At 51.4% G+C, this 11,527-nt stretch overlaps 1 protein-coding gene across 1 annotated transcript in view; it reads right to left on the bottom strand.

Annotated features, from left to right (window-relative positions):
• Nucleotides 1–10,654, bottom strand: part of BCAP31 (B cell receptor associated protein 31) — a 43,754-nt gene extending 33,100 nt beyond the window's left edge. Inside the window, exons 1-2 of the mRNA XM_081844566.1 lie at nucleotides 10,501–10,654; nucleotides 7,443–7,603 (exon numbers count right to left, since the gene is read on the bottom strand). Coding sequence (XP_081700692.1) covers nucleotides 7,443–7,534 — 92 coding nt within the window. The 5' untranslated portion in view covers nucleotides 7,535–7,603; nucleotides 10,501–10,654. The remainder of the gene's footprint in view (nucleotides 1–7,442; nucleotides 7,604–10,500) is intronic.
• Nucleotides 10,655–11,527: the final 873 nt, after the last annotated feature.

Genomic DNA, 11,527 nt, shown 5'->3' on the forward strand with positions numbered 1-11,527 from the left:
GAAGGTTGGAGGTTAGGATCAATGCTTTGCAGGCAACAAACACAAACACACTTGACCGCAACACAGGCAGCAGCTTGTTCTGCTATGGGTGGGGAAGCAAAATGGAGACAGGACCCAGTTTTTCCTGTCTTGGGCTATTTAGGAGGCTGTGGACAAGCGACGACCAAGACTAGGATGGTAAACTTCCAAACGCGGTTGGCCTATAACATTCCCATCCTCCCCAAGTATTAGTCACACTGGCTGAGCTGATGGGAGTCTCAGCAACATCGGGAAGGCTCTAGGTTCCCCCTTCCCCACCTTCAGGGATTTCCCGCCTCCCCGGTTACCTCTGCCTAACCTGACGCCATGGAGGCACTTTCAGGCAGAAGGCATTTTGGGGCTACATCAATGCCTTGGAGGGAGGGTAACTCCTGGAAGAAATCAGGAGACAACTCGGTAATTGCCAAACAACATCCCCAGACAGCCTTCCGTCTGGGTTAAACAGCAGCGGAAGAGATGCCAGAAGGAGATGGGAGGAAGGAATGGGGGGGGGGGGATGTGTATGCCATGATTCGAAAGAAGTGCAGGTTGGGAAGAGAATTCAGCTTCCTGAGAGTCTTGCATATATGTATTTTTTTTTTTAAAGAAAACTAAGGTTCTAGGCCTCATAACTGGGGAGGTATGTTTGTAAGGTGAGCAGTGCCTGCGAAAGACTCAAAAGCCAGAGGAGCCGCCAAGGAAGGTGTCAGGGAACTGCCAACGGAAAGGCAGGTGGTGGAAGGGCTCACGGAGGCTAGGAGAGACTCGGCAGCGGAGGAGGGAACCGGCAGGGGGAGAGAGGGAGTTCCAAGGGAAAGTGAGTCGGAGGGATGGCTCAGGGAGACTTCCAGCGAAAACAGTGGAGAAGTTTCAGGACCTCCTATAGGTACACCCACTCCTCGCCGGAAACTGTCGCGCCGAGAATCCCGAAGACGCGTTTCCGTTAAGGAGCTTTTATGTTGGAAGAGATTCCGCAAACGCCCACTGTCGGATTCTACCAGCGATTGAGGGAGTCATGTTTAAGGGGCTCCGCTATAGACAGAGCTTTGATAACCAGACCCAAGCTCTGAGGGACTAAGCTTTTGCGCACAAGCTGCTCATCATCCCATCACAGCAATCCGACAGTCCCTGAAAGCCGCTTGTGCAAGGAGAGGCATCATGAGCAACCCAACCGGAGCCGGAGACGCAGGAGGAGCTGGAGCGGGTCCAAGCCTGGAAGAAAGGTACAGGGTGTTGGAACTCCAGCTAGCGCTGCAAACGGCGAGGCTCGAGGAGAGGCGGGCTCAGGATGCAGATAAGGGAAAGACCACCCCACTTGCAAGGAAGGTGCCAGGATTGGTGCAGAAGTTTGGGGGTGATCCCAGAAATTATCAAGCCTTTAGGACAGAGATGCAATACGCCCTCAATCTGCAGTTTGATGACTTTCCCGATGAGGAATCGAGGGTGGCGTTTGTCATTGGGCATCTCGAGGGAGGGGCGAAAGACTGGGTGAGGCCCCTGATGGCAGCGAATAATGACACCCTAAAGGACTCGAGAAAGTTTTTTCGCGCCATGGACCTGATGTTTTCCAGCGAGATTGAGCAGGGAGTGGTGCACAGACAGTTAATGGCGTGTAAACAGGGGAACCGATCCGTCCGTGAGTACTGGACTGAGTTCACCATGTTGATCCATAAATTGGGGTGGGACCTGTCGGCGGACCCGATACAAATGCTGTTTGAAGAAGGGCTATCCTCGGCGGTGAAGGACGAACTTTCCCGGGCGCCCAGGGCGGAGTCTATGGACCAGCTGACCAAATCCGCGCTGGCCATAGGAGCCCGCCAGGAGGCGAGAGCTTTGGAGAAGCGGGAAGGGAAAGGGGAACGTTGGAGTGATTTCCGCATTCCAGAGATTCCAGAGCAGCATTCCCCGCCAGTAGAGCCGATGGAAATTGGAACAGCGCGTGCGCGCAGAGTTTCAAACACCAATGAAGGGCGGAAGAAGGAGGGAAAGAGCGCCAAGAAATGTTTCCTCTGCCAACAGCCAGGTCACTTTGCCAGAGTCTGCCCGCAAAGAAAGGGATGGCAAGGGATGGCGGGAGCTGTTGGGAGTGAGGAGGAGGGGGTTAAGGAGCAGGTAAAAGCCAACGCCTGGCTGCCAGCATCGGGGCACAGCAGCCAGGCCAAAGAGCAGTGAATGTGCCCACGCCGGAACCCCCAAGACCAGCGCTTGTCGTAGAGGTGTTGCTAGAGCTGCCAAACGGACACCCACTAAAGATAAAAGCGCTATTGGACTCAGGCAGCTCCTGTAATTTTATGAGTAAGGAGTTTGCAGCGGAACACCAGATACAGACTATTCCTTTAAGCAACCCTTTGCAGGTGACCACGATTGATGGGAGGGAGCTGTTGGGGGGAGAAGTTAACCAACAGACTGTCCCAATGATAATGAAGGTGGCAAGACACACGGAAGTGATAGCGTTTAATGTGGCCACCCTGGGAGGAGCTCCCATCATTTTGGGAATGAGCTGGCTAGCGCTGCATGATCCGCTAGTGGGATGTCACCAGCGGGTAGTTTCCTTTGGGTCAGCACATTGCCTAGAACACTGCAAGGAGGGGGAGCCTCAGGGAGGAGCCAAGGCCACTCTAGCAGGGATGGAAGTAACAGATAAAGGGAAGGTGCCACGACAATACGCCGACCTGGGTAACGTCTTCAGCGAAAGAGAAGCAGATAAACTGCCCCCGCATAGACCCTTTGACTGTCAAATCAACCTACTCCCTGGAGCCCAGTTGCCAGTGGGCAAGCTGTACGCCATGTCCGATAGGGAGATGCAGGAGTTGAGGGAGTTCATTGACAAGAACCTCAAGCGAGGTTTCATCAGGGAGTCAAGAGCGGTAGGGGGTAGTCCAGTATTCCTTGGGGATAAAAAAGACATGGATAAACCCAGGTTGGTAGTGGATTACAGGGCCGTGAATGCCGTGTCAGAACCCGTGGCTTTCCCCATGCCCAGAATTGATGACATTTTGACCCGGCTGAGGAAGGGAAAGATTTTTACCAAACTGGACCTGAGGGGGGCGTATAACCTGATACGGATGAGGAAGGGAGATGAATGGAAAACCACCATGTTCACCCCTTTGGGGGCTTTTGAGTATCTCGTTATGCCCTTCGGTCTACAGGCAGGCTCCGCCTGTTTCCAATCATTCATGAACCACGTCCTGGGACCTTTGCTTTACAAGAATTGCGTAGCATTCTTAGATGACGTGTTGGTGTACTCAGAGAACGAGGAGCAGCATGTACGGGACGTCCGGGAAGTACTGAGCAGGCTGCAAGCAAACCAGCTGTGGGTGAAACTGGAGAAGTGTCAGTTTCATACCAGAGAGGTGGAGTTCCTGGGGTACCGCTTGTCAAGACAAGGGATTGGCCATGGATCCCGGCAAGGTTCAGGCGGTACTGGAATGGAAGACCCCTAAAACGAAGAAGGACGTGCAAAGGTTCCTAGGGTTTGGAAACTTCTATCGGAAGTTCATCAAGAACTTTGCCCACTTGACGGCTCCCATCACTGATTGTCTCAGCAGCAAGAAGAAATTTGTTTGGACGGTAGAGGCGCAGCGAGCGTTCGAAAAGTTAAAGAAAGCATTCGCGTCTGAAGAACAGCTCCTGCACGTGGATCTACAAAAACCAATGAGAGTAGAGACTGATGCATCAGACCGAGCGGTAGGGGCGGTGCTTCTGCAGCCGGGGGAGAGTGCGTCGGAGTGGAGACCGTGTGCCTTCTTCTCGCGAAAGTTGAATAAATCCGAGAGGAACTACACCGTGTATGACCGAGAACTACTCGCCATTCATGAAGCATTCCGGAGATGGCAACACTTACTGATTGGTGCACAACACAAAGTCCAAGTGTGCACTGACCACAAGAATCTAGAGTATTGGAGAACGGCCCGAGTGCTTAACCAACGACAAGTGAGATGGGCCCAGGAGTTCTCCAAATTCCACTTTGAAATTTGCTACGTGCCGGGCCCGGAGAACGTCAGGGCGGACGCTCTCTCTCGAAAACCAGAGTATTTAGAGGGGGAGCGCCAGAAGAGAGACATATCATCCCCGAGGACCACTGGGAGTGTGGGGCGGCATTGGTGGGGCAAAGAGAACTGGTAGAGGGAACTGAGAACGATGAATACGCCCAGGATAAGCTCAGAGGACTCCGGGGGGAGGGAGAGAACCCAGGAGGTTTTGAGGAAAGGAACGGGGCATTGTATTACAAAGGGGCACTGTATATACCCGAAGGAGAATTGAGGGGCAGGGTACTCAAACAGTTGCACGACAGCCCCACAGCGGGGCACTTCGGGCAACACAAAACCATGTGGTTGGTTACCAGGGAGTTTTGGTGGCCCAAGGTGAGGGAAGATGTACGTGAGTATGTAAGAGGGTGTGACCGATGCCAGTGGGCAAAAGGGGAGAGGAGGGCACCGGCGGGGTTATTGGAACCATTACCCACACCAGAACGACCATGGGAGGCAGTATCCATAGATTTTATGACGGATCTGCCAAAATCCAAGGGGAAAACAGCTATCATGGTTGTGGTAGACCTATTAACCAAGATGTGCCACTTTATAGCATGCTCACATGCAGTCACGGCAGAAGAGACAGCCAAGTTGTTTGTAAAACACATTTTTAGGTTGCATGGCGCCCCCTTGAGGGTGGTCTCAGACCGAGGGAAACAATTTACGTCCAGGTTCTGGAGGAAGCTCATGAGCTTACTGCACGTAGAGGTTAATTTTTCGACTGCCCGACACCCAGAAACCAACGGGCAGGCGGAAAGAGCAAACAGTATTCTCCAACAATACTTGAGGTGTTATGTCAATGACAGAGAAAATGATTGGGTAGAAAAGTTGGCTCTGGCAGAATTTGCCTACAATAATGCGGAGAATGTGTCCACAGGGATGAGTCCCTTTTTGGCCAACTATGGGTGTCACCCCAGGGCATTTCCAGGGGAAGGGGGGGAACGATGGAGTGTCCGGGCAGCGGAACACTTTGTAGAAGAGATGGAAGCGATCCATCGTCAGCTCCAACTCAACTTAGAGAGGGCCAAAGAAGAATACAAGAAGCAAGCAGACAGAAACAGAAGGGAAGGTGAAACCATAAGGGTGGGGGACCGGGTGTGGTTATCGACCCAAGGGTTGCCGTTCAAAGGGGGGTGTAAGAAATTGAGACCCCAAAGATTGGGACCATTTGAGGTCATACAACAGGTCAATCCGGTGGCGTTCAAACTCAGGTTACCGAACCACATGAAACTACACCCAGTATTCCACAGGTCATTACTGTCACCGTACAGAGGGGGACGTGAAGGGGAGGTTACGCAGGGACCAGTCATAGAAGAAAGGGAACGCAACAGCCACGTGGCGGAGATCATTGACTCCAGGTGGAAGGGAAACCAGGTGGAGTATTTGGTAGCTTGGGAAGGGGAACCAGAGTCAGAAAACACCTGGGTAACTGCAGAAGAAGTCAATGACGAGGTTTTAATAGAAACGTTTCATCAACGGTTCCCAAGGAAACCTCAGTCTGTAACGAGGTTCCGGAGGGAACATTTTGGCGCCACCGACGAGGAAGAGGAGTTCGAAGGGTTCCCAAAATCGGAGCTAGAAGAAGGAGTAGACTCCGATGAGGAGGAGTACTCGGGGACAAGGGACGGCAACCGGTGGAGGGAAGTGTTCGAGTCTTCGGAAGATGAGGGAGGTTCTTTCCGGGGTTTTGCATCCTCACCACCCGTGGAGGAAGGGGCGGGAGGGGGTGAAGGGGGCCCTGGAGGGGAGGTGGATGTCAGGGAACTGCCATCGGAAAGGCAGGTGGTGGAAGGGCTCACGGAGGCTAGGAAAGACTCGGCAGCGGAGGAGGGAACCGGCAGGGGGAGAGAGGGAGTTCCAAGAGAAAGTGAGTCGGAGGGATGGCTCAGGGAGACTTCCAGCGAAAACAGTGGAGAAGTTTCAGGACCTCCTATAGGTACACCCACTCCTCGCCGGAAACTGTCGCTCCGAGAATCCCGAAGACGCGTTTCCGTTAAGGAGCTTTTATGTTGGAAGAGATTCCGCAAACGCCCACTGTTGGATTCTACCAGCGATTGAGGGAGTCATGTTTAAGGGGCTCCGCTATAGACAGAGCTTTGATAACCAGACCCAAGCTCTGAGGGACTAAGCTTTTGCGCACAAGCTGCTCATCATCCCATCACAGAAGGCTTGCAGGAGCTAGAGACAGAGCTGAAGTGTCCCAGGCAGCTCTTTGCTTCTCCCAAAAAGTTAAATTAGCAGAACTATGCAGGGTTTAAGTAGGTCATTTTAAGGATTGTGACACATGGCACCAAACACAAAAATATTTTTTAAGCAATTGCCTCTCATGTTCCAATCATGTCACACAAAAGATTCCATCAACAATCAGATTTCATTAACTGAATTATGCAAACTAAGTTTACGAGTGTTAGAAACTCAGATATAGATCGCCAAATGACAACTTAAACCAAGGCTGCGGTCACCCCAATGGCACCATTCCCCACCCACCCCCATGGGACGATGACAATTATTATTATTATTTCTGTTTCTATACTGCTTTATATTTTAAAGAACAAATCTCTGTGTTTTATAACACATTAAAACATCAAATAAAACAATTCAGAATAAATCTAATTCAGGCTTCAAGGAAAGCATTTCAGATTCTTCTCGAAGTGGCATTTTGTTTTCCTCAATCGCCAGCCTGGCATCCAGAGATCTCCATATGGTCACAACTGGACCCGCACCAGTCACAACTGGCTAATTCCAAACACCGTTTACAAGTTTATGTAGCAAAACATGGCTTTTCTTGCTGCAGAATCTGCAAAATTTGGACTTAGCAGGCTACAGAATTTTATTTCTTAGTGCATCAGAATACAAACAGCCCTGACGGTGCGCTTTACTATCAACCTTTGTAATAGTAATAAAAAATTACTTAGCCGCCCTTCTATAAAGTCCCAGAGTTGCAGCACTTTTTAATAGGTATTTTAATCAGCTTAAAATAAATTAGTGTCGTAGAATAGGGTGGTTCCTAAAAACACTGTCCAAGAACTATGTCCTACATAAGGGCTGTTGCACCATTTCCTAACCACAACCCCCCTCTGAGCTACTTAGCAGATGTTTGACAATAGGGAACTTGGCTAAATAAATGGGAGTGACTTTTCATCCACCTCCTTGCCTCCTCTCACAGATTCCAGTGACAACCAGATATTAAAAAAAAATTCCCATCGGTCTGCAAGAGCTAATCACTCTCACCCAGCTCAACCCACTGTTTCGTTGACAGGCATCCGCCTCCTGCAACATCCTAGAAACCAAGGCCGAGAGAGGGTGTGATTGCGTCCTTAATTGTCTTACACAACAGCTGTGGCCTGGAAAGGCTCCAAGTTCACCCGCAATCCCACCCCCACCTCAACTCACCTTGTTGCTGAGATAAAGGGTATGCACAGGAGGAAAACGAGGAGGACTTCTGCATAGAGGAAGGTGGCCACAGCCGCCCACTGGAGACTCATCGTGAGAAGCTTGGAAGGGACACTACGTCGGAGAGACTGAAGACTTCACGGCTAGGATGCAATTCTTAGCTGGAAGAGAGAGAGAAGACACTTGAATATGAAATTTGCTGGGCAAAATCCCCTATCTTGTACCCTCGCAGCAACAACCACTCAACTCCAAAGCTAAGGTTTAACCTGTATGGCACACTGAAGGAGGGAGAAGCCTCAGCTATTGGTTCCCCCAGATGGCAATGGACTCCAAATCCAATCACCTCCAACTAGCATGGTCAATGGTCAGGGATGACCACTGGGAGTTGTACATCATCATCTAGAGCAGTGTTTCCCAACCTTGGGCCTCCAGCTGTTTTTGGACTACAATTCCCATCATCCCTTGCCACTGGTCTTGCTAGTCAGGGATGATGGGAGTTGTAGTTCAAAAACAGCTGGAGGCAAAAAGTTGGGAAACACTGATCAAGAGGACCACAGGTTCTTCCCCTCTGCTTTCAAGACTGGCTAAGCTTATATACCATGCAAGTTCACTGCCATCTCAGAGGACAGCCTTTGAGTAAGCTCAGGCAGGGTCTGCCTGCAGGATCAGAGGCAGTGTGTGTATCTTGCTGGGGTTCCACAAGTGGGGCAAGTGCTGTTGCCTTTGCTATGGGCTTCCCAGAGGAATCTGGTCTGGCCATTATGAGAACAGGAGGCTGGACTAGAGGGGCCTCTGGCCTGATCCAGCAGGGCTCCCATGTACTTAAAGTCTGTAATGTTCATGAAACCCACATCAACACCCCCCCCCCCAAATGTATTTGGCACAATGGTCAGAACATGTTGTTAAGCTGCTCAAGAACTGGAACAAGTTTGTTCCTTTTCCTTAGGTAATTAGGCTCATCCTCACATTTTAGCATTTATTCTTTTCTACCTTGTGAGCTGCCCAAAATACAGGTTATATAAATAGTTTGTTTTATGATAATTTGGATTGTTCCTATCTTTGTACAGTTTATCATCATTATTATTATTTTAATTTAGTACCCGCCTTTCACCCTAAGGTTGCAAGGCGAGTCACGACAATTAAAAAACTGACAACTGGACAACACAATCACAAAAAATAGGGAGGGTCCTAGTCTGTAATTTTATGTACACCACTTAAAAACGTTAATGGTTTAAATAAATACATAATGGCTTAAATAAATAAATATATTCTTTATATTAAATAAATATATTCTTAACACAGCTTGCTCCATGGGAGATTTCTCTGCAATCCAGACAGAGATGGATACATTAAGTGCCCTATGATAATCATCTGCTGTCTCTTTAGATCAAGGCCTCTTTCTCCTCCCCGTCTCCATTTTGATTTTACCTTCAGATTAGGGTTGGGGGAATCTGTGACCCTTCAGATGTTACTGGACTGCATCTCCTTCCCATCAGCCCCAGCCAATGACCGATGGCCAGGCTTGTAGCTCCACAACTTTGAGGGCCACAGGTTTCCCATCCCTGCTTTAGGCACAGTCTAATGCAAATAAGCAGGGGCCTTGGGGCAGGGTCTGACACCCCAAGAAAAACTCTTTTAGGGAAAGAAACAAAAGTAGTGCTTTCTGTTCAGTGCCATCTTTCCTGCGCATTTAGGGAGTGATGCTGCCATGGACACCAGGATAGTGCCCCACCTAACAGGCAGTTCATTCAGTAACAACTTGCAGGCCTCCAGCCCCACAGCAAGCATCAGTGTTTAGAAGCAATCAATATTTCACCCTTTGCTACCTATACAACCTTTGCAAGGACCCAGTGGATGAGTTGCATTTGGGACTAGAAAGCTCTTCTCCACTTATTTCAGCATATTATTTGAAAAAGTGCAGGCATGGAGGCAACCCTGGAACAGGCCCATAAATGCCAGGACAGCAGAGGGGTCACCACAGCCTGTTCGCTTCCTTTTATCTGAGCATTTGGTGCAGAAATAGCCCACCAGGGGCTTAAAGAGACCCTTGCAGCAAACAGGGGTTTCGTTTACCGTTCCCTGCCTCACTTCCACGCCCAGAGAAAGCACCAGAAAAAGTTCTATCCGCCTCCCACAGTGTTACACCATCAGCCACATTCAGAGAACACGTGGGCAGGGCAAGGAAAATCATTCCCTAAGCAGTATGTACTTGCAACAAGGCAAGGTGCAAAGCAAATTTTTGGTTTGCTATGGAAACCTAAGGCCTTAAAAAGGCGGCGGGGGGGGGGAGTTCTGTCTAACTCTAAAGCTTGCTTCTAGGTTGTTAAACTTTAAAACGTCCGAGCAATAAGGCAGAGGGGGGCAGGGGCTAGCGGGGTTTTTTGCCCCGGGTGAAGCCTCCGGGGGTGCCCCAGCCTGTGTGCGTTCGCAAACGCATGGGTTTTCTTTTGCCAGCCTGGGTCTTTAACGCAGGTGAAATGAAGCCTAGTTTCGCCCCCGCAAGAAGGCAATGCGTTTTCTCCCACGCTTGATAGCCAGCAGAACCAGCCGCAGGATCCAACCGGGCTCCTGCGAACCACCGAGGCGGCAGGATTGTTGCAGAACCGGTCTGTGCGCGCCTCTTCCCACACAAACGCCCAGCAGGAGCAGCAAACGGAGAAACCTGCGCGCCGATGGGTTTCGTCCGCTGCCGGCGAGGAGCCTCACCCGCCGCGCTCGCCAGGCGGGCCGACACGCAGCCCAAGAGGAACGTGGGGAAGGGTTAATTGCGCGCGACTAAAGGCTGGCCGCGCCTGGGCACGGGGATTCAGGGAGCTGCAACTGGAGCCCGGGCGGCGCGCGCCTCTTGCTTCCCGCCCCCGCCAGATTTCAGGGGGGCAAGAGGAGCCTGCCCGGGGTGGGGGGCGGGGGGCGGGGAAGCAGCGGGAACCCGCGCCGGAGCCCCGCTCTCCCGGGAAGGCCTCGGCTGCCCGGCCCGCTCCTGCGGCGCCCTCGGTGCGCCCCGGCCCCGCTCCCGCGCGCTGCCCCCGGGGCCAAGGCCGGGCGGCGCCCCACTTACCAGGCCCTCCAGCAGAGCCCAGCTGCGGCCGAAGTCGGAACTAGAAGGCTGGCAGGCCCCGCCTCTCCCGGCGGTGGGCGCGGCATCCCCGGGTCTCGTCGGCCGGGAGGAAGAGGGCGGCCGGGCCGGGCGGAAGACGCCTCGCCATCGCCGCCGCCGCCGCGCACAGTCCAGGCCCGCCCTGGCTGCTGCGCCTTTCTTCTTCGTTTCTTCTTTGCTTTGGTTTCTTCTTCTGCAAAGGGAGGGACTCCGCAGGGAGCGCGAGCCCCGGCAAAGGAAGCGGGCGCCGTAAAAGAGCAGCAAAGTTGTTTTCTTGCGACTCTCGAAAGGGCTGGAGTTGCGCCTCCAAGGGACCTCCATTTTAGGTTGGGTGCTTGCAATGTGGGGCCGCCTCGTTGAGCCGATGAGTCTTCTTTACGGCTTTAAAAAAATGAAGAGGCATACATATAGCGGGCACACGCTCCGCAGAAAAATGGGAAGGGGGGGATTCTTGCAACAGAAAAATACAGATCGGCCTTGCTTTCCTCAACTGGTTCCTGCCTCCACTCATTCTTCTCTGACTGATAACGAGCAGCGGATCCTGGGTCCCTTGGTGGGAAATTAGGACTTTAAAAGTCAACCCTAAATTTTATTATAATATTACTTAACTTTCCACTTTTGCATGACAAGCTGCGCCCAGAAAGCAGCCCAGAGCAAACGTACAAGATGCAGAGTGTGCCAGTAAATTTTTAAAAAAAGCAATTTAGCAGACGCAGAATAAATTGAGTATTACACCCCCCACACATACAAACAAACAACCCACCCAACACCAATCTAGGCTTAAGTACATAAATACAAAGCAAAAAGGAAAGTTAACCCACAATAAAGTTTGTGGTACTGGTCTTGCTACACCCAAAGGCGCCTGGCTCAGTGGGGTTTGCTTCTGCACAGCTTGCATAGGAGTGAACTGCAAGGCCACAGGGTGATGGCGTTCTCTGGACAGTGAGCCTGCAGTGGGCACTGTAGTTGACCTCACACAGAGTTACAA

This window comes from Podarcis erhardii (genome assembly GCF_964252035.2).
Source record: "Podarcis erhardii genome assembly, chromosome: 17".
In the NCBI taxonomy this organism is placed as follows: domain Eukaryota; kingdom Metazoa; phylum Chordata; class Lepidosauria; order Squamata; family Lacertidae; genus Podarcis; species Podarcis erhardii.